The sequence below is a fragment of the Ursus arctos genome, unplaced genomic scaffold (genome assembly GCF_023065955.2).
Source record: "Ursus arctos isolate Adak ecotype North America unplaced genomic scaffold, UrsArc2.0 scaffold_8, whole genome shotgun sequence".
Lineage (NCBI taxonomy): Eukaryota > Metazoa > Chordata > Mammalia > Carnivora > Ursidae > Ursus > Ursus arctos.
Window position 1 is genome coordinate 77,094,320 of NW_026623100.1, and position 23,334 is coordinate 77,117,653.

Genomic DNA, 23,334 nt, shown 5'->3' on the forward strand with positions numbered 1-23,334 from the left:
TCCCATTGGAGGAGCCTGATGTGGGGCTTGATCCCGGAACGCCAGGATCATGCCCTGAGCCGAAGGCAGACGCTTAACGACTGAGCCACCCAGGCGCCCCGGGAGCAAATTGAACAAGAATCCGCACTGCTTCTCCCAGCTCTGACTCAATGAATTAGCTCTCTCCTTCTCCCTGACTTCCAGAGAGAACTGCTGTGTCTTTTGCAAAACTAATGGGAGAATTCAAGGTTAGCAAAGAAACACACAAACACGAATTCTGGAGGATACGTGCACCCTCTGTTTCTAGCAGCATTATCTGCATTAGCCAAATTATGGAAGCGGCCAAGCGGCCACGAATAGATGAATGGCTAAAGAAGATGTGGTATATATACAATGGAATATTACTCAGCCATAAAAAAGAAGGCAATCCTACCATTTGCAACAACACGGATGGAGCTAGAGAGTCGAGTGCTAAGCAAACAAAGTCAGAGAAAGACAAATATCACATGATTTCATCATACTTGGAATTTAAGAACCACAGCAAAGGAGAAAAGGAGCAAGGGAAAAAAAGAGAGAGGGACCCACCAAGAAAAAGACTCTTAACTATAGAGAACAAACCGATGGTTTCCAGAGGGGAGGTGGGTGGCGGGTTGGGGGAAGGTGGTGACGGGGATGCAGGAGGGCACCTGTCGTGATGAGCGCTAGAGTAATCTATAGAATTGCTGAATCACTACAGCGTACACCTGAAACTAACATAACACTTCACATTAACTCTACTGGGATCGAAATCAGAAACTTAATAAGGAATAAAGTAAAAAATAAAAACACATTCTTAATGAAACAAAGAAAAGAATTCTGGCTGAGGCTTCGCTGTACCTCACCAGAGCAACCCACAGAGGAATGGTGGTCTGTGTGGAGATGGGCAGGTCGAGGTGGGAACACTGCCCTTGGATTCTGCTGCGCCTGGATTGAGCTTAGCTGCTCTCTCCCCTCACACACACACATGCTCCCCTCAGAAGATGACCTGGGTGTTTGGGAGCAGAGAAGGCCTCTGCCCCAAGAGGAAAGAAGAAACAGAGGGAACTCTGTCTAAAGGGATCCTGAGAGGGGCACCTGGGTGGCTCAGTCAGTTCAGCATCTGACTCTAGATTTCGGCTCAAGTCGTGATGTCAAGATCGTGGGATCAAGCCCCGCATCAGGCTCCACGCTGGGCATGGAGCCTGTTTAAGACTCTCTCTCTCTCTCTTTCTGCCCCTCTCCCAAAAAATAAAGCGATCCTGAGAATAAGCCGGTCTCAGAAGAGTTTCATATCTGCCCCTAAGCTAGATCCCAGGTTCTCCCTGTAAGATAACCCAAGTCCCCAGAGGGAAAATTCTATTTTTTCCTCCCAGAACAGTGAGGATAATAATAATAATAATAATAATAATAATAATAATAATAATAAAACCCATAGGTCCTTCTTTTTTTTTTTTTTTTAAAGATTTTTATTTATTTATTCAACAGAGATAGAGACAGCCAGCGAGAGAGGGAACACAAGCAGGGGGAGTGGGAGAGGAAGAAGCAGGCTCACAGCAGAGGAGCCTGATGTGGGGCTCGATCCCACAACGCCGGGACCACGCCCTGAGCCGAAGGCAGACACTTAACCGCTGTGCCACCCAGGCGCCCCACCCATAGGTCCTTCTGGAATCTGGGGTGTCCTGGGTAGGGCGTGGCTCTGGGGAAGTGAAGGCCTGGATTCTAGTCAGTGCTCTGTAGCTTACGAGACCCTGCACATATCACCTCAAGACCTCAGTCTCCACAATGGAAAGCGAGGAAATGGGGACGGGAGATCATCAGTTCTGACCTGCCTGCGATGTGACTTCATGGGGTTACAGACAATCTTGCATCACCACCCCTGCCCGCCCGTCCCCCCAGACACACACAGGCACACAGGCATCACTGTCAATCTGAGGTCCATGGTACCCCTGGGCATCTCTAATCATTTCAAAGGATACTGAGATAGTTTCAAAAGAAGAAATTGGTGTGAATTCACGTTAATTTTTAAATAGATAACATCCTATCCCATATTGTCTCCTGCCCCTGCTCCCTCCCCTGGGAAAGTATAAGTGAAGGTTTGGGCATCACTAACCTAATCAGAGGAAGTTCTGAGCTTCTTGAATTTCAACTAGGAGGGAGGGGTGGAGGCAAGGAGTGACGGTGGGAAGACAAGGATCCATCCCTGTGCCAACACTGTTCGGTTTTATCACACCTGCTTTGTAACATTGAACCCACGGCAGTGTGATCTGGCCCAGGCAATGCTCTATCGGGCCTCAGGGTGCTCGGGAGACTCGGAAACAGATGGATCAGCTAGAGAGCATCATAATGAGGGCACATCACCCTAACACATATGCGTGTACCCACACGTGCACACACACACACACATGTGCACACACACGCTCCTCCAGCACCAGCATCAAACATCTGACTACACATCCCATGTCACCACCACTCTGACTCCACTGTTTCTCCATGCAGTCCAAGTTCAAGCCACACTGGATCGTTTCCATTTCTTTATACTTGTCCTGTTCCGTTCTACCACAGGGCCTTTGGACATGCTCTTCCCTCTCCTTGGAATCCTATCCCCTCTTTACCTGATTACCTTCCATTTATGCTTCAACCTGAGTTCAACCATCACTATCCTCCCCAACTATATCAATTCTCCCTGCCAGACATTCTTACTATTCTATATATATCTTTTATTTGAAGTATTTATTATTGTTAAAATTTTCCACTTGTATGTGCAATTTCTATTAAATCTCTCTTGGGCGGACAGAGTCTGCAGAAAGGAAAAGACCATTGCTGTTTCAGTACCTAGCACGGTGCTTGGCACCTAGTAGGGGCTCAAATACATGTGTAAATGAATGCTCAAATGTCACATCACAGATCATAATGCCTGGCTGCATCTGCTATGATATTCATCATAGCAAAAATGACAAAAACCCCTATGATAAAAATACAATTATCTTAATAAAAATAAATTAACTACACATGTATTAATGTTAAAAATACCAGTGCCCCTATCAAGAATTAAGCAGGAAGGGGGCGCCTGGGTGGCACAGCGGTTAAGCGCCTGCCTTCGGCTCAGGGCGTGATCCCGGCGTTCTGGGATCGAGCCCCACATCAGGCTCCTCTGCTATGAGCCTGCTTCTTCCTCTCCCACTCCCCCTGCTTGTGTTCCCTCTCTCGCTGGCTGTCTCTATCTCTGTCAAATAAATAAATAAAATCTTTAAAAAAAAAAAAAAAAAGAATTAAGCAGGAGGGAAGTCACAAAGCATATACTCATGCAACAAGCCATTCTGAGTGCTTACTATGTGCAAGGTACAATGAGGGGATAAACGTCTTTTAAAAAAAAGGGGGACGCCTGGGTGACTCCAGCACCTGTTGGAGGTTCTCCTGGGCTGGTGGTCCCTCCCTTGACTGCAATCCCCTTTGCAGGTGTTTCAGGGGACAGCGTGCTCTATGTTATTTCTTTAGGCCACCTTTCTCTTTGTTCTTGCCTTCCAAATTTGATTACATAATCAAATGTAATGTTTTCCACATTGTTGGAAGTTACTAAGTTCTGAAGTTTCCTTGACATTTAATGCAACATCTGGAAGCAAAGGGGAAATAAATGCATGTTTGCCTGGGTAGCAGTGGACCTCGTGAGGGCCCCCCAAAGTCACAGCTGTGACACAGGACGGAAGAGCAAGTGGGAGGAGGGAAGTCTCCCGGAGAGAGGTGTGAAAAGCGCACCTCCACGCCGCTGAGAGTCCGGGACACCGGAGCACAGGCTACTGAATGCAAGGAACAAACGGCAAGAATTCGAAACCGCTCAACGGAGAAACTTCTTACGGAGGCAACATTTTATAGTGCTTAGGAACAAAGTCTCTGGTGCCAAGAGGTGTGGGTTCAAATCCTAACCCCGGCCCTTACAGGCTGTGTGGCCTTGGGCAAGCAGCTCAACCTCTCAGCCTCAACATCTCTCAAACAGAGCCAGTAACAGGACCAGCGCACAGAGCTGCCGGGAGGAGCTAAATGAGTGAGTATGTGTAACACTTTCAGGCAAGAACCTGTCGCATAAGGACCATATGAAGGTTTGTTAAAAACATAGGAAAACCAAAGACCTATATGAAAGTCATGCTCACCCGATTAGAAAAGAGATTCCAATTAAAGCAAGTTCATGTTTTAAACTATGTTTAAAACAGTTTAAGATACATTTAAAATGGTTTGAAATATTTAAAATAAAATATATTATATAAATTTAAATTTTAAATTTAAATACATTTTAAGTACATGCTAAATGTACTTTCTAAAGCATACATTAAATATATTTTTAAGCAAGTAAGGGCTTAAAAATAATGAATGTGAAGGTTTCCAAGTGGCATACTAAGGGAAAAGCTTAAGGACAGTATGTGGGGGGCAGGGGGCAGAGAGTGGGAAGCATATGTTTCTCCCCCTAAGGAGGAAAAGGCACCCAGGAAAATCACACCTCCCCCAGGAAGCACACACTGGGGGAGAAAACTCCATATATAAGAAAGGCAGAGTCTGAATACAGAACAAACTAAAGCAGGGTGAGGCTGTACGCAAATGGCGGAATATGAGAAAGGAGAATGCGTTCGTCCCTGCTGCTCCGTGGGAATCAGCTCCTTTCCCCACCATCAGAGTGAAGTCCCAGGATGGCGCGCAAAGGGGGAGGGAAATAGACCAGAGGTAGGACCAGGAGGCTGTGCTGTGTGCCATGGCTGGCAATTCCTAACTGATTTTCTAGAAACCAGGCACATGGGACACTTTGATGAAATGTTTCAAAAATAAGTTTAAATCGAGACAGAAGCACTTCCCACCCACCCACCCACCCTTCTGCCAAAATATGCTCCCTCCAAGAAGACTACATTTTCGATCCAGTCCTTTGTCAACTTAAAGACAGCAAGGAAGACAAACTTTTCAAACTGAAAGCAACAAGTTTCAAGCAACTGGACCAGGATCACCCAGAATTCTGAGAATTGCTGCTCTTACAAGAAATGTTGCAATCCGAGCACAGGCTGGCCAAGAGGGAGGCGTTTTCAAGGACGTGCTACTGGGCAGGAGCACAGCAGGAGAGATGCGCGAGGCTGGATGTAACAGCCCCACACACTCCCTCCCCTCCCAGAGCAAGATGGGTTAAGCAGTTCAGGTGAACGTTTCGTTGCTTGAACGTCCCTCCTGAATTCAAGGCTGTTTGTCTTGAACGAATCTCGGGCATGGAGGTGGGAGGCATGCCAGTGAGTGTGTCCTTCTTCGGGTTTCTGTTTCCCAGAGCTACATGATCCAAGCCTAGACCTGTGGGGAAGCCTTCCCTCAGACGTCCCTGAGGTCCACGAAGAATCAGTCACTGGCTTCTCTGTACTAATGAGCCACATGTAACCCCATGACGGCACATGTCACAAAGCGTGGTCACTGTGCGCTTTTGTATTCCTCTACCTCTTCTAATGGCTGGTGAGCCCTTGAGCGAAAAGCCTAACCATGGCACGCTCATCACCGAGTCCCGGGTACCTAGGCCATCTGCACAGCAAGTAGGACAGAGCCAGAGCCGGAGAGACAGGACAGATGCACAGAGCCTCCCCTTGGAGATGGGCAGCCACGCACAGTTCAGTGTTTCCAGTCCAGACCTTGCCCCCAGCTGCAGACCTTACATTCAACTACCTGCTGGGCACCTCCGGACGGTCTGCAAACATGTTGCACTCAACGAGGCCAACACTGGTCTCCCTGACTCCAAGCCCACCCCATGCCTGGCCTCTAACAGGGCTGCAGATCTGATGGGACATCGCCTGCTTGAGGACTCTCCGTGCCACCCGCCCCCATTACCATTACCTCTAGGGTAAAGTCCAAGGTCTGAGGGCAGGCAGACACAGCCCCCCAACCCCTGCCATCGGCACCCCTGCTTCCTACTGTCCTCTGCTTTCCTCTCCCACTGCTCGCCTGGTCCTGCCACAGGCCCCAGGTGCCCAGGCTCACAGCGCTGTTCTCACCTCCATGCCTGGCTAACTTACAGCTCTTTCAAGACTGCATAAGACTCGCTTTGTCTTTTTTTTTTTTAAGATTTTATTTATTTATTCGACAGAGACAGAGACAGCCAGCGAGAGAAGGAACACAAGCAGGGGGAATGGGAGAGGAAGAAGCAGGCTCACAGCAGAAGAGCCTAATGTGGGGCTTGATCCCATCACGCCGGGATCACGCCCTGAGCCGAAGGCAGACGCTTAACCGCTGTGCCACCCAGGCGCCCCTGTCTTTTTTCTGAATTGCCTCTAAACTCTCCTCCCACCCCAGCTGAGTTACAAACCCCGCTTCTCTTCTGCACGACACCTTGTGCTAAACAGCAAACATGTTATGTTTATGATTGAATGAACTCCTCACATGCACACGAGGTGCTGAACTCAGAGAAGGAACGTGCTCGATGGCACACGTATTCTAAGGGACAGAGCTTAGGGTCCAAGGCCAGGATGTGTCCTCCCAATTCAGTTCCCCTGCCTTAGACGGTAAGACTTTCTGTCACTCCACGCTCAAGACAGAAACTTCCTACATCGCATCTCCTGTCGATTGCTTCCGATCTCGTTACTAGATGAGCCGTGTGAAGGGCGGTGCAGGGCCCGAGGGGGAGGCCTGGTGGACTGCCTCTCCTTGCCTCCCTCTCCTGTATACCACAGCCGCTGCACTTCACGGGGCCAGAGGCCGGGGCCGGAAACCTGGTGGCCATGGGCTCCCGCCCCCAGGCTACAGAATGGGGACTTGACCCCGGGAAGGAGCCTCAGACTGCCTCATGAATGCCAGCCTGCGAGCCCACCAACAGGGGGGGAGGCTCACTTACCAGGACTTCCTGCCTCCACTCTCCTTGGAGGATGGCTTCCCTCACTCAGGGCTCAACTGCCACTAACTGCCCGCTGGTCAGGATTCCTGGCCTCTGATTGGGCCCTGTCCCTGCCAATCCCCTCGGAAATAGACCTGCTCCTCACCGAGTCCCTGCGGCGAGGCCTCGCTCGGCTGCCTTCTTCATTCATTCAGCGGAAGCCTGTGGACTCAGCTCTCGGGAGAACCTCTCCCTCTGGCCAGCACTACACCGGGCCTCCTGAGTCCCTGGCAAATCCTGTTCCACATTCTGTTCCGGGGTCCCTCTCCAGGCTGGGAGCTCTTGGAGAGCAGAGACTATATGCTACCCTTATTCTGATCCCCAAGGCTTAAGACAGGACAGAGAGGGACAAATGAGTATTCAGGCTTTATCTCTTCCTCCCTGGATCATTCCAAAAGCCTCTCCTTGAGCCTCGCCACTCCCTAACTTACCTCTTCAAGTCTATCCTCCAGCAGAAAAGAGCTCAGGCTTAAGACTCACAGGGGCATACAGCAGGTCGTATGATGCTGTTCCGGGGCAAGGTGAGGGCACTATGAGACAGCAACTGGAGATGAAGGTCGGGCCCACAGCCCTGGCTGGCGAGCCAGATCCAGGATGAGTCCAGAAGCCAGAATGGGCAAGGGGGCAAAGGATGGGGCTGGCCCTCAGACTACAGGACATGCAATCTCAGGAGATCCCAAAGGAAGGGTCCATGGGCTGCAGAGCACCAAATATAGTCACAGGGACAATCTGCAGGGCCTGGCCTATGGCTTGGGGACCAGGCACAGGGCAGTGGGACTGATTCAGGATGACAAAGGAACCAAAGGGCAAAGGACAGGCCTGGGGCTTTTGTTAGATCTGTGTGACCGCACCCACTGTAAGAACGGTCTGCCAGGGGCAACCAACAAAGGCTCGGGTACCAATACGAGCCTTTTCCCCAGGGGCACTAGGGAGCCATGGAGGGCTTTTTAAATCAGGCAGGTGGCTGGGGCGCCTGGGTAGCACAGTCGTTAAGCGTCTGCCTTCGGCTCAGGGTGTGATCCCGGTGTTCTGGGATCGAGCCCCACATCAGGCTTCTCTGCTAGGAGCCTGCTTCTTTCTCTCCCACTCCCCCTGCTTGTGTTCCCTCTCTCGATGGCTGTCTCTATCAAATAAATTAATAAAATCTTTAAAAAAATAAATAAATACAATAAAATAAATCAGGCAGGCAACAAAATCATTTCTGTTCCCCGGGGAGAATGGATCCAGGGAGAAGAGGTTAGAAACTAGCCGAATGCTCTTAGCTCCATCCCGGGTTTCTCGAGCCCTCAGAAGGAGCCGCAGGCCAACTCTGCAAGCATCGGGGGAGTGGCGGAGTCCTGGTTTGGAGACCGCATATATCCATAGATGTACGCGATGGTTTGTCAGAGCGTTTGCTCTCACCTTGAAATGTAAAGGTAAAATGGCGCGTTCACAGCGACATCACTCACATTTATGTTCGAAGGCCACACATTTCTAATCCAGCCAGGGTCTCTCATCATTGGAATCTGAAAAGGAAAAACACGAGAAATTAACGAACGGAAACGTTCTGGAATTGGGCAGTAGTCATGATTGCACAACCTTGTGCATATATCAAACCGCACTGCATGGTACCCTCGAACACGGCGGATTTTACGGTACGTATTTATATCTCAAAGAAAAGAAATTAAGAAGAGGGCGTACTGAGTTTTCTCTGGGCGTGTTTGCGGAGACTGTGAGGCCTGGGTTACACGGGGCACATGATGAGGTCGTGAATCGCCCCCCGCCCCTGCCCTGTCTCCACTTGTCTCCTTCCCAAAGTGCACACAGGGCAACGTGGAAAACCCTGGGATTTGGAGTCCGAAGTCGTGCCTTCCAGGGCTGCCTCTACAGTCTCAAGGCTTGTTTTCTGAGCTGTAAAATGGGTGTATCAGTAACCCCAGAGCTGACAGGTGTGCTGTGAACAGAGTCCATTTGGGCGGAAGGGCAAAGCCTAGCCCGAGGACGAGCTGGTCAGATGGCTGGCGTGGCACCACCTGAGCCAGGGGGCCTGCGCCGTCCGCTTTTCCTACAGGTGCCCCAGGTAGAGCCCCCAAAATGCCACTCCCACACTGGTGGAGCCCGGCCGAGGGACACGCTGAGTTTTTGTAGGCCTTAAATTTTACTTAAGTTACACTCAAAAATATATATGCTCCAAGTTCAGCTACAGCAGCCCAGAATCAACAACCTTGGAAGCCCCTTATGCCTGTTTCCCTTGTCCTGTCACCCCTCACCTGTCACCCTACCTGCCACACAACGGGCACGCGTAGCTTTTCCGGCCCGTGTTGCTCATTGGTCGATGTGTTACTTTATATCACGACTTATTGAGTTTCTCTCAGGGGTCGGATACTTAGGGGGGTAGTGGGAACGCACAGTAGGTGAAACGTAAATCTTGTCCTCGAGTCACTCACAGTCGCGCAGGGGTTGGGTAGGATGACAGACAAGTTTGTCATTTCCAGGGTGACCATCGAGACAGGCCCAGGGCCCCCTGGGAGCACAGGAAGGAGCCAACAGTCTTCCTGCAGGGAATACAAGGAATTCTGTGCCATCCACAGAAGGTGTCTGAGCTGCTTCTGAAGGATATGTGGGGCTCTCAGAGAAGAGAGGAGGGAGAAAGGCCTTTCCAAGCAGAGAGGAGAGTGTGTTCAAAGAAACAAAGCCTTCCCATGTATATTTGGAGACCAGCATGGAAGGGAACAGTGGGAGGGACCATTGGTAGGGCCATGGTCAGGAGATGGGGGTAAAGTGTGGCCATTTTCTTTTTCAGAAAAATGCCCTCCTCAAACAAGATCTTTTAGGAGGCCATATGTAAAGCGACAGAAGGGGAACTGCTACGGTCGCAGCAGGGAAGAGGCCCCGGGTCCTGGTCTTGGTTGCAGAACCCGGAGGCTCCAGAGAGCACAGTCTGAGAACAGCCACTGGGCACAATGGGAGATACACAGGAGTGGGATGAGCAGACCTGTGTTCCACAGGAGCATTCTGTGGCTGGTATGGGGGCAGAGGAGTGAATTTAAAGGCTCTTCCAGCGAAGGATGGCCAGGAGGTGAGCCAAGGTGGAAACAGGGCGGGCTGCAGAGGAAGGGGAAGCTGAGGGCACCTCCTTGTGGTGGAATCACCTGGGGGTGGTGAGTGATTTGGACTGGCTGAGGGGTGAAGAGAGAGACGGGGAGGATGACTGAAGTCTGTGGCCGGGGTGACTAGGTGATGATGGTATCATGAACTACAGGAGGAAAACCGGAAGGATAAATTCTAGGAGGACTATTCTAGTATCCTGGAACCACATCTGGAGTAAGATGGCTAGAGTGTCCTACAACAGGCCCTGGAAAGACAGCAGATGTGAGTCAAGGGATCCCACCCAAGTCTGAACCTTTGTTGGGAAAGTGGGGCGAGAAGATCGGGTTCTTGGTCTATAAGCTGCTTGATATGGGCATTAACTCAGTCCTGGTTTCAACTCCATGATGCATTTGAAACACTTCTTAGAATCCAGTCACTGCTCCCGTTTCAGCTCCTGTGGAATATTACAGCATGCTGTAAAAAATCAAGCAGCTTGGATACAGGCGTTCTAGACCGTCCAACTCAAATTCCTCCTGGGGCACGAGCACGCGCTGGGTACAATGGTTGTACTCATCTCACACTCACGAGGCAGGCTAGGAAGGCCAGCGGCAGTTTGAATCCACAATACTTGCATTTGATTCCGATTAAAAATAAAGTTTCAAATCAAATACCAAACATATGTTATTGCCAGGGGAACTCTGAACCCTCCAAGAGTTTGGTTTGATTTCTGAGATTAAATATAAACACAAGAACACCGAAAATGGCGAACTTGTGTATTGCCACAAGAATTTCTCTCAAAATCAAGCAGAAAACATTCTCATTCCACCCCACAACGGTTTGTCTGTTGTCATTCAAAATTCTTAACAACAGAATTTGAAGCCCAGGTTCACACCAAGCAGGAAGCCGTCATGATGGACGCCGAAAATGAACTTGGGTTTGAACCCCCGTCCTCCCCCCGAGAGCTGTGCGGCCGAAAGCATGCAATTTTCCCTTTTAAGCCTCAGTATTCTCATCTACAAAGAGAGGAGAATAGTAAAATGATGACCCCCGGGCTGATGTAAGAATCAAGACATCATGGGGCGCCTGGGTGGCACAGCGGTTAAGCGTCTGCCTTCGGCTCAGGGCGTGATCCCAGCGTTCTGGGATCGAGCCCCACATCAGGCTCCTCCGCTAGGAGCCTGCTTCTTCCTCTCCCACTCCCCCTGCTTGTGTTCCCTCTCTCGCTGGCTGTCTCTATCTCTGTCGAATAAATAAATTAAATCTTTAAAAAAAAAAAAAGAATCAAGACATCATGTCATGTAAGGGCATTAGCGTAGAGCCCTCGTGAAGTGAAAGGGGTTAGTGCCTTCTAAGAAGAGACAGCAAAGAGATGTCTCTCATCTCTCTGCCGTGTGAGCACACATCCAGTCGGTGGCTGTCGACAAGCCAAGAAATGGGCTCCCAACATAACCCGACCACGTTGGCACCCCGATCTTGGACATCCAGCCTCCAGAGCTTTGAGAAATAAACGTCTGTCGTTTAACGCACCCAGCCTATTTTTGTTCCAGCAGCCTGAGCCGACGGACAAAGCTCCTGTTATGTGTCGAACCATCGTTGTCCATGGTTATATGCAGTGAAGGATACGTAGATGACTGACTGACGTATAGGTAGACAAAGAGATATTTAAAAAATGGGAAAATGCTTGGGGAATGAACATAGTAAACGTGGATGGATGAACAGACAGAAGATAGGGAGACACTTTCCTGCTGTCTTTTCATTTTATGCTGGGTTGTTTTGCTTGCTCACTGGACCACGCTGATGGGTACGGAGTAAAGAGCACTTGAAAGAGAACCACAAAGACAGGTCGTGGTCTGGCTGGGGCCTCTGCCACTTGGAAGTGGGATCCTGTGGGAAGTTTTCTCTTCTAAAGAGCCAACATGGCGCCTGGGTGGCTCGGTCGGTTGAAAGTCCAACTCTTGGCTTCCACTCAGGTCATGATCTCAGGTCAGGAGATCGAGTCCCACATCAGGCTCTGCACTCAGCGTGGAGTCTGCTTCAGATCCTCTCTCCTTCTTCCTCGCCCACTCCCTCCAGCTCACACTCTCTTTCTCTCTCTCAAATAAATAAATAAAATCTTTAAAAGAAAGAAAGCGAGCAGGAGAGCACCGACACAGGGCTACGTGCCCCGGGGCCGCTAGGAGAGTCTCCTGAGAGGTGTACCTGGAGGTGACCGGCACGTACTATGTACTCAGTGACGCTGAATTTGAACCTCAGTTGCGTCTTTATGAAGATCGAGATCCAGGTCCCTGGCTCACTGCCCCACCCCTAGCCCACCACTTGCTGGAGTTCCCACGTATGGGACCCCGCTTATGGGACCCAGGTCCAAGTTTAACTTCAGCTCCTTGTGACCCCAGAGGGCTTGCTGCACTTACACCGGTGGACAAACCTGTGGACAGTACGTTCCTAAGCACAGAGGGGAAAGGGGGGAGTCTTCAGACAGAAACGCTTCCCGATTACCAGGCGCAGAGTCCCCAGCGATGGTCCCGGCTGCTCCCAGTTTACACACGGGGCACACTGAAGTTCATCTGTGAGCTTATTTTGGGGTAGAGAATAACATTTTCACCCTGAAATGGTTCTCTCAAAGTGAGTTTGCTTTACCAGGGAGGGGCAGGCAGGGGAATCCACAGCCCACCTTACAGCTGGAGTCTTAAGGGTGCTGAGTTCCATGTATAAAGCCTACTTTTACGGGAAAAGTCATTCAAATTCCCACTGCTTCCAGGAACACACGGGCCCCGTCCAGGGTACGATGGAAGGACGATTGCTCTGGGGAGTGGGCAATTCCAGCTGTAATTCTGTTTCTCACTTGCAGGGAGAGGTCGGGGAGGCTTGGGCAAGATACTTCCCTTCTCTGGGTCTCAGTTTTTCCAGCAGTCAAAAGATGGAACTAGTGACTCCTACAGTCTTTTTTACCCCCAAAACTCTGTAAGTCCAAATGTGCATGCCCTCCTACATCATGATTCCAGTGACAAATTCCTCTTTCTTTTCTCGGTCCGTCTGACTTGAAGTAAAAGGTGGTTTGTTCTGGTTGGGGGCAGCGAATGGGGTGAAGTGGATGATGCTACAGGTGGGGCTGAAATTAGACCAAGTCGGTCCCTCACCTGGGCCCCGTGAGGGTTCCCCAGACCCCCCAGAAGTGGTAAGAGCGTCTATAGTCAAGGGAATTGGATCTCAGCCCTGGATATAATATTTAATAATGCTTGGTGTTGAGTAGGTCATTTCGTGTCTTTGAAATTCCTTTCCTGCAATTACAAAATGAGGGAAAGAATACTTCCTCCACCTTCAAAGTAGCAAGGGCATGTCAAGTGCTTCCAAAGTCCCAGCTCTCTGACCCACTCCCTGAGCTCATGGGATTACACCGGGCCCGCCTGGATAATCCAGGATAATCTCTCTATTTTAAGGTCAGTGATGAGTAACCGTAATTCCATCTGCAACCTTAGTTTTTTCTCCATGTAATTAAAATATTCACAGTTCCAAGGATCAGGACATGAATGTCTTGGAGGGACCACTACTATCCTGCCTGGCGCGGCCTCCTAATGGGATCGCGCGCACCCCCGTTTGCCATCCTGCAGTTCAATCTCCATGTTGCAACCACATAATCTGATTGTGTCACTTAAAGTCATGCAGGTAAACATATAAAACGTATACAATGGTTTAAGCGCTTCCTTAACTTGGTGGACAAAGTTCCCACCGCTTGTCCAGTGTCATCTCCCACCGCTCCTGTGATCTCTCTGACCCAGTCACACTGGCCTTTTAACTCCTCTTATTCAATCTACTCCCTCCAGCCACAGGGCCTTTGCACGTGCCATTTCCTCTGCCTGAGACACATTTTAGCTGGTTAGCTACTACTCATTGACAGTCCAGACGACAGCCAAGTGTCACCTCCTCTGAGAGGCTGACCCTGGCCTCCTCGACTTGATCACTTCATAACTGCACCCCCTCACAGCACCCTTATCACTCCTCCATAGCATTTAACACAATTTGCAAAGTTACGTTTGTTTGCCTAACTACTCAGCTAATGACAGCTTCCTCCATAAGGGACAGTGCCTGTGGTCCTTATCATTGTATCCCCAGCAGGGCCTGGCACATAGTAGTTAGCTAGTCAATAAATACTTGCTGAATGGAAGAATAAAAGTGTGATTTTCTCCAGAGACACATAAGGACACCAGAACTCAGAAGGTCGAGGGACTTAGCCAAGATCACAGAGCTAACAATCGGGGATACATGACCTGGGATATGACCCAGGTTTGACTGACTTCAAAGCCACGGCATCACTGCATCCACATTTCAGGGCTGGTGTAGACGGGGGCTATGCACGGCCTGATTTTTGTGCTCTTCCTAAGGGAAAGAGGAAGGCGGTGTTGGTCCCTGGGGCTCTCTGGTGGTTTCATGTCTTGGACCACTAAGGGGAAGCTTTCACCTGTTCCTGGCACGTCCTCCTGGCCATGTGTGTGAGAGCTGAGCTCCCCAGGCCTCACCACTGACCAGCAGTGGCTGCCCCATCCAAGCGCCCAGTGTTCACCCAGACATTTGACACAGAAATGCACCTGTCCCTGGAGGGTCCTCAGCCCCTGGGGGCTTGGGCAGAGGAAACTGCATGGATTACAGGCCTGCAATGGGGAGCCGGAGGCTCAGAGGACCCAGGACTGTGGGATCCCAGCTGAGTGACCATGACCAGTTGGCCCCTTCCACTGGCCTCAGTATCCCCGTGTGTACAACGAGGGGGCTGGAGTGGACAGAATATGTCCCCTTCCCGCTCTGACATTCTGTGTTCTCCTGGGTATCCACAGTATGGTCTGTGACTCCAGACTTCGAACACACCCTGTGCGGGGTCCTGAAAAAGGGACCCGATTTAACTTCCCGGATAGAAATCCCTCCCCAGAAAGAAGTGATCCCGGCACAGGCTCTTCCCCAAGCCTCGCCTTCCATCACACCCCTTAGAAAGCTGTGCGAAGAAGACGGCAGGCACACTGCCCAGCTCTGTGAAGGACACAGCCCTCCCTGCTGCCACGCCCTCGGGCCCAGATGCCACCCCCAGGAGGGTGCTCAGTAAGGAAGGCTCCAGCCTCTCGTGTGCGTGTGCACGCTCGTGTGTACATCACATTGCAGATGGCCTCAGATTCTTGCTGCTCCTCCCACCGAGAGGCCGATCCAGCAGCCCCGCCCCTCCATCTGGGCTGGCCCAGGTGTGTTGCGTGCTAATAACACGCAGGACGAGGGACGCTTTGCATCTCCTGGGGCTGGGTCCTATGAAACCTTCCCGTGTCCCCCTCGAGCTCCTGCAATGCTCTTTCTGGGGGATGCGGCTGCCACGTAAAAGGTTAGCCTGCCTGAGATGCCGCGGCCGAGAGGCTCTGCCCGGCTGCTCGTCTGCAGTCCCGCTGAGCCGGGCCTTCCAGCCACGCGAGGGAAGCCACTGGCACCCTTCCCGACCAGGCCACACACCAGTCAGTCTCCACTGGCTCGGCTCAATAGCGCACAGGAGCCAAAGAATCCTCCAAGCAAGCCCTGCCCTAATCCTGACCCATGAAATCACGCCCTCTAAGAAAGGAGTTGTCTTAAGGCATTAGGCTTTGAGGCAGCCTGGTTTGGAGGAATAAATTGCCAGAACAGGGCACGTGCCTGCGGGGGGGGGGGGGGCAGCAGGGGGTCTGGCTTGCACTTCTCTGGGTGTTTATGTATAAAATTGCGTCTGCGTATCTGTGGCCAGTGAGGGATTGGGCCTGTTAATGCAAGTGTGTCTATTTGTATGTCTGTGCTTATTACACAGTTTGTGTTTCTGTGTGTTTGATGTGTGGGTGTGCGTGGGTGTGTGGCTGTGTGTTTATGAGGTGGACTCCTCCATGTGAAATCTAATCCCATTGTTTAAGTGCGTCCTTCCTTGTTTATGAAAAGAACCCACACAGACCATAAATGTATGCATACGTATATGTGTCTATGGAAGGATAGGATTGATTGGAGAACAAGAAAGGAGGCTCTCATTAGAGGATTCTAATGGGAAATTTAACTTAAATTAAATTAATATAGGCAATCATTGAGCACCACTGTTTGCCAGGCACAACACCAGGAGCTAGGCATCCAGACGCGAGGAATAGCTGGGACAACACACTGGGTAGGGCCAGGAGGACAGGAAGACCCCAGGGAGGGTCAGGCCAAGGTTAGATCCCAGGATTCTCAGGGCAATCATGCAAGGCTCCTCGAGCCCCCAAAGCCCTGGCCTCCAAGCCTCATCGATCGGTCACTCTGAGTCTGTGAGTGGGAAGCTCAGGGCCATGCCATCCCCCAGCCGGCAGCAGTCCCCGAGGGCTTCTCAGGGACCGGTAGTGAGTGTTGTACAAAACCAGCTCCATGGTGGAGAGACAGACCTGGAAACATTAGAGAAAATAGAGATAAAGATGATTTTCCTTCAGAACTCCTCAGTACCCTTACGACATCCCCATACATCACCAGTGCCCACGAGGGAATATAGAATGTAGCACTTCCCCGAACCGCATAATCTTGAAACCCCCTTTTCACTGCACAGATGGTTGGTTTTTGTAAGTCAGGTCACTTATTTTGGAGAAATGATGCTACAGAAATAACAGGTGTTCTGTCCAACCCGAGGGTCATTTGCCCGCCCTTCCCAACGCCATCAACCCCCCCACCCCCGGCCAGTGGAGGCTGTGGCAGCAGCTTCCAGAAATGCAAGTCTGAATGGGGAGACTCATAGGAGGAGCAAGGGGAGGGCCGGGGAGCAGGGGGTAGATAAAATAAACAGCAAACCAGGAGCGAACGTTTCTGAACTCAGGCCAGAGCAAGGGAGGCTGGCCCGGCCCACCAGCTAACCCCCCAGCACTTTTTTAACTTTCATGCCCTTCAAGTTTTTCAGCTGTAAAGTGGGGATCAGAATATATTGTAATTATGAGGAAGAAATATGGATGAAGTTAAACCACTTGGCACAGAAACCGTTATATATTATGCATTCAATAAATGCCGTATTTTATTATTATTATCATTACTACAACGTATAAGCGAATAGTGTAACTAAAGGTCTGAGGCAGTTACTCATTCTTTTTGACAGTCCACTGTGCGCCACCTGGGCCAGGTGCTGTGGACCAACCTGAATGTAGAGAAACCAGTGAGGGAGGGATCAGTCGAGTCCGCTCCCACATTAAGGAAGCACCGGCTACATGCCATGCCCCGTGCTAAGTACTGAGCTCATCACCGGAGCAGTTACAGAAATGACTAAGACTTGATCGCCTGAGTTATTCATAGTCCGGCAGGAAAAACAGGTGCAGAAACGCGTCTGAATAATCCAACCTAATGGCCCCTATTGCGGAGGGAGAAACCGAGGGCTGTGGTAGCCCCGAGGGAGGAAAATCTCCTGGGGAAGGATGAGGGAGGGTCAGGAGAGTCACTGCAGAAGAGCTGGGTGTGATGATCAAGCAGGGATTTGCGGGGCCAACGAGGGCGGGTGTGGCGAGCGGAAACAAAGGCGCAGGCACCACGGGCACACGAATACGGGCGTTGTCAGCCAGCAGACAAGAACACACAGTGAGCGAGGAGAGCGGAGCTAAGAACAGCAAGGACTCTGGAATTCAGGAAGAGGAGCTGAGGACTGAGACGGAAGGAACCAGGGTGTCACTGAGGCGTTTTCCTGAAGTGACCGTGTGAGACCCGCCGAGGCTACTAAGGATCGGTCCGGACACCCAGGAATGCGCAGCGGCTCTGAGAGCGGGGAGTCTGCCCCTAAGGACAGCCACCCTGGGTGCGTGTCCACCTCCTGCCGAGCGCCGTGCGGGGCGTGCACCTGCGTGTCTCTGGAAGCCTCACCGGCTCCCTGTAAGACAGTCTCATCAGCATCAACCTAGAAATGAAGAAGCTGAGGGTCCAACCGGCTTTCTGTGACCTGCCCAAGGTCACATGCGGTGGCAGTGGCCCAGGCATGAATGAACACAAGTCTGTCCAACCGCTAAGCCTCTGCCCTTTGCTCCCCACCGAGTGCCTCCAGAGGGGCAGGGGGGCTGCTGCAGGCCCATGGGGAGGGCACGAAGGGGCAGCAGTGGGCCAGGCCAGAGAGAGCACACAACGGGACAGAGGTCAGGAGGAGAGGCTGGGAAGGCCACACAAGCGGGGAGAGACCCCTGTGGGCACTGTGCCACCTGACGGGTCAAGCCTAAAGGGACCCTCTGATGCAGCGCCGTGTTTCTGCCCTTGGGCTGATGCTGGGGGCCACACTTGGGGGAGAATGAATTGAATAGCAGGTGACTGTGAGCTCTAGACACCAAGCCCCCAGCACCCAAGTCACACCTGACACATGATGACCCTTAGAAGCTACTTAGGGGGACTTCGACCTGTGCATCAAGGTGACGGCCAGCAGCCACACCTTCGGCCCCTTCAGCGTGGAATAAAGACACACACCTGCTGTGTGCCAGGAGCGCCCACACTCAATCCCTATGGCTCTTCTCTCCTCTCTGTGAGCATTACCGTCCTCGGTTGTATTGGACACACTGAGTTTCAGAAAGGTGGCATAGTTTTCCCCAAGGCCACACAGCTGACGTGTTCTTTCCACCCTAAACCCTCATTCGGCTGGCCAACTCCTACTCACCCGGCGTCTCCTCCCTGACGCCCGGCCACCTCCCGCGGGTGCGACCAATCACGTCCTCATCAGCATCTTACAGCACCTTGTTCACACCTCGGGGCTGGCACTGGTCACACCACCTGGCCGGCCTGTCCCCCACCAGACTAGGGGATCCCCCAAGAGTGGTCACCAGCCTTATTCTTCCTGCTCTCTAGAGCCCGGCACACCGTGGCCGCTCGGTGACCAGTAGCTGAACGACAGGTGCATGAGTGAGAGACCGGGGAGTAACGAGACTGCCGCGCGGTCCGCCAGCAGGTGGGCTGCACTAAGAGCTTACAGACCATAAACCTGCAGTTTCTCACCGTGTCTGCGAGGGGCCACCTGAGGGCTCTGCATTTCACACGAGTCGGAGCTTGAGGAGAAGGTAAGAGGCAGCACCAGGAAGTGGCGCGAAGGTCTGGGCTGTTTCCTGCCTATGCTGCCATCTTTCTCCTGAACACCCTCCAGGGACTCCAGACCCCCTTACGTCAGGAAGGTGGCTGAGCCTGCGGTGTGGCCCAACCCTGACAGGACTTTCCCAGAGGCTTGGAAGCCACGTGGGCCATGAAGTCAAACCTTAAGTCACACCAAGTAGAACTTGGTAGAATAACTACATATAATGACTTTGGTCTCAGCAAGAAAGTTCTCCCTAAAAAGGTCTTCACATGGACGCATTTTTAAAAAGAGATACAGACAACACAATATTTTGCATGTACACAAGGGTTCGGGGGTGCCCGAGGACCACCTACTCATGAGTGTGATTTAAAGGAGCCCAGAGGGGGCGCCTGGGTGGCACAGTGGTTAAGCGTCTGCCTTCGGCTCAGGGCGTGATCCCGGTGTTACGGGATCGAGCCCCACATCAGGCTCCTCCGCTATGAGCCTGCTTCTTCCTCTCCCACTCCCCCTGCTTGTGTTTCCTCTCTCGCTGTCTCTATCTCTGTCGAATAAATAAATAAAATCTTTAAAAAATAAAAAATAAAAAAAAAAATAAAGGAGCCCAGAGGGGCACCGGGGGGGGCTCCGTCGGTGAAGCGTCTGCCTTCAGCTCAGGTCGTGATCCCAGGGTCCCAGGATCGAGCCCCGTGTCGGGCTCCCTGCTCAGCGGGGAGTCTGCTTCTTCCTCTCCCTCTGCTCCTCCTCTCTCTCTCTCAAATAAATAAATAAAATCTTTAAAAAAAATTAAAAATTAAAAATAAAGGAGGCTCAGAGTGTGTGGGGAGAGTATGAACTTGGGCCGTGGACCCGAGCAATGGCCTCGGGCACGTAGTTGACGCTCCAAAAGTGGCAGCTCGTTGACAGCAGTTAGGACAAAGCCCTGCTCACAAGATGTGCAAAGGCTTGACCGTGTCCGGAATAGCACAGGTTTCCAGGGAGAAGGATCCTCATAATCAAGGTTTATTCCCTTTAAAAGGAGCCAGCAGCCATCCCACTGAAGAGCACCAAGCATTTCGGAACAAGAGGGGAGAGGAATTCTGCGCACGGTCCCAACTTTGGACGGAGAGCATCGGGCACGTGGAGAGCTGAGCCTCGAGCGTGAATATCAGCCCCAAAGTGGGTGGGGTTTGCTGCGGAAACAACTACCTAGAACTTGAGGAAACTGCTGCCTCTGGAGAGAACTGATCCACTCGATTGTGTTCTCACATTTCTCAGAAGAGGAGGGTGTCCGGGAGCCAGTCACAGCGGCCCAGATTCTAGAAGGGACTTTTAAATAAAGAACTGAGGAAGCCCCTGCCCTTGAGTACATCCAGTCCCTTCTACGAAAGCATCTGGTCTCCTGAGAGCTGCCGTGACGCTGGAGCCTGGCCAGGTTGGAGATCAGGCAGCAAATAAGAGGCAGTGACCTCAGAGGAATCAGGACTCGGCAGGACACAGCGTGCCCCCACTCCTCCAGGCTCACCCCAATGCCCCGGAGCTCAGCTGACCAGGCCACGGCCAGCCACGGCCCCACAGACTCAGGGCCTGTAGGGCGGGGCACGAGAGGGACAAGTTCTCTGTTGTTTGGAAGAAAATGACACCGTGGTCAGTGCTGAACCCGGTGACACCCTCTGACCACCACCAGCCTGCCTTCAGCCAGCCGGACAGCAAGCAAAGCCAGAAGCTCCTGGGTTGGCGAATCACCCAGCGCTGAGGGAAGCCTGACAAGCCGGGCCTGCCCTCTCATCCCACTGCCTCGTGGTGTGAGGCGGGGCTCGCTCCTGGCCTGGTGAGAGGCGCCTGGGTACCCAGGTCTGCCGGTGCCCACAGCCAGCAAGGCCGACCTGATTAAGAGTGAGTCAGGTTTTCAGCCACCACGGCATCCAACCGAACCCTTCTCTACTCACCCCACCCCTGACCAGTGGCCTTTCCTCATCCCCAGGCCTCAGCAGGCAAGGGAGGAAACAGCCGGTCGCCAAGGTTGAGCAAACACAGCTTGCCGGTACTGGGAAGGCAGGATGAATTCCTGAGTCGTGATACACAGACTCACGCAGGCTGCGGGCTTTCCAGCCAAAGCTGGGAGAAGCAGGACCCAGAGCCTGCACTGGCCCAGAATGGTGAGGGGGTGCCCCCGCCTGCCCCCTGCGTCAGCCACAGGCCTCCAGGGGCTGCTCCAGCCTGGCGGGCGCTCAGAGCTCAGAGCTGCTGCAAACACACGAGCTGGGCGAGCCTTCTGGAAGAGGCAGGAGGCTGGCCTCCAGTTTCAGCACTGCCTGTTTGAATGACGGCACTGCGTAAAAACAAAGAGGAAATAAGCCAGAGCTCCACAGAAATGGGCTTCATCCTTCTCGGGATCCTAGGGGCTTCTGCGGCTGTTCCCACGAGCCGCAGCTCCGTTCTCCGGAGCAAACACCTTCTGTGGGCCAGAGGCTGGAGATGCTGACCTGGAGAACCCGGGAAAGGGAGCGCAGTGTGGCAGGAGAACAGGGAGGGTGGCCCAGAGGAGCACATCTGAGCTCAGTCGTGAAGGCGAATCAGGATTCTGGAGGCTTCCCAGGGAAGGCAGCCACATCGCTGGAGAGGGGGCCCCAGGGTGTCCAAGCTCAGAGCAGCAGCTGCTGGAGGCCTGTGACCCGAGGCAGGGCCCAGAAGAGGCACCCTCGGGCCACTCTGGGCTAACGGTGGTGTGGCTAAAGCCAGAAGCCGGCTTGGTCCTCCTTCTCCCTCCTTTGGCCGGAAAGCCTCTGGCCTGTTGGAGACTGCATATTGCGACTTAGAAATTCAGCCTGCGTCCCAGCACGAGGCACGGAGCGAAGCACTCTGGCTGTTGATCACAGCCGGCCTCTCCATACAGCACCGGTTTTCCCATTTCTACTGGACCAATCCAACCACAAATGCTCTTGCTTTGCTTTGTTTTTGCCGCATTTCCAAGACGCTCTCGTGACCTGGCCCCCTGCCTGCCCGTTCGCCTTTCCAGCAATCTCCTCTAGAGAGTCATCTGCTCTCATTCCTTCTATTCCACTCTCCTCGCTCCCTCTCGAACCCCCTCAGTCAGGGGTCTGCCCCCAGCCCTGCCACCCCACCAGAACGGTCCCCAGCAAAGTCACCAACAGCATCCGTGTTGCTCGATCCAGTAGGAAACCCTCGGCCCGCGACCTTGCTTTCGATCCATCAACAACGCTGACACAACCTCTCACTCCGTCTTTCTTGAAGTACTTTCTTCACCTGGCTTCCAGGACATCGGACTCTCTGGGTTGCTGTACTTCTCCACCTATGGGGAGTCCTTGGCGACCTATCCAGTGTCTTGGCTTTACATACCCTCCCAAGCATACACTCCCACGTGTATGATTTCTCTCTGAACTCCAGACTCATACACCCCACGGCCTACCTGACATCTCCATTTATGGTATCTGGCAGGTGTCTCAAACTCAGTAAGCGCAAACCTCGGCTGACCCCCATACTGTTCTACCTGCAGGGTCCGCCCGACCTTGGTTGTTGGTAACTATATCCTCCCAGACGCTCAGGCCAAAAACCCAGGGACAAACTTATTCCTTCCCTCACACCAACATCTAATTCCTCAGGAAATCCTGATGGCTCCGTCTTCAAGACATGACCAGAATCTGGCCACTTATCACCACCTCCCCAGCTCTCACCTTAGGCTGACCCCCTTCTCTTTTTCTGGTTTACTGCCGTTTACTCCCAACTGGACTCCCTGCTTCTCATCTTATAACCTACTCTCCACAGGGCAGCCGAAGAGCTCAGAAAACATCACTGCTTGGCCCACACTCTGCAAGGGCTCAAAGTATAAGCCAAAGTCCTCACAATGGCTTGCAGAGCCCTAGACACTCCCTCCACCCCCATCTTCATCCCCTGCTACCCTCCCCTGGTGCTCCTTCCAGCCACACCATTTCTCCTTGCTAGTCCTCAAATGCTCCCCCTCAGGGTCCTTGCACTGGTTGGTTATTCGCTCTACCTGGAACACCTTTGGCCAAAATCAAATGACCAGCTCCTCAACGCCTTCAAACCTTTGCTCAGATAATATCTTCTTACCAAGGCCATTCCTGACCATGATCTGCCCTCCCACTTCAGAACCCCTGAGCCTTGTACCCAGTTTCATTGCACTTTTAACCTCAACACATTATGTAACTGACATATTTATTAGACTTCCTATTGATGGACTGTCCAGAATGTGAACCCCAGGAGGGCAGGGTTTAATTTTCCTTTGTTTTGTTTTGGCCAGATTTATTCACTGATGCATCCCAAGTTTCTAGCCCTTACTTGCCATATAATAGGCTCTCCATAAATACTGAGCAACTGAATTGAATGAACTTCAGCCTCA

General features: G+C 52.1%; 1 protein-coding gene across 3 annotated transcripts in view; it reads right to left on the minus strand.

Moving 5' to 3' along the window:
- LPIN1 (lipin 1) overlaps positions 1–23,334 on the minus strand; it is a 129,411-nt gene that overhangs the window by 87,130 nt on the left and 18,947 nt on the right. For all 3 annotated transcript variants that reach the window (XM_044390373.3, XM_048222508.2, XM_044390370.3), the window contains exon 2: positions 8,326–8,382. In XM_044390373.3, coding sequence (XP_044246308.1) covers positions 8,326–8,382 — 57 coding nt within the window. The remainder of the gene's footprint in view (positions 1–8,325; positions 8,383–23,334) is intronic.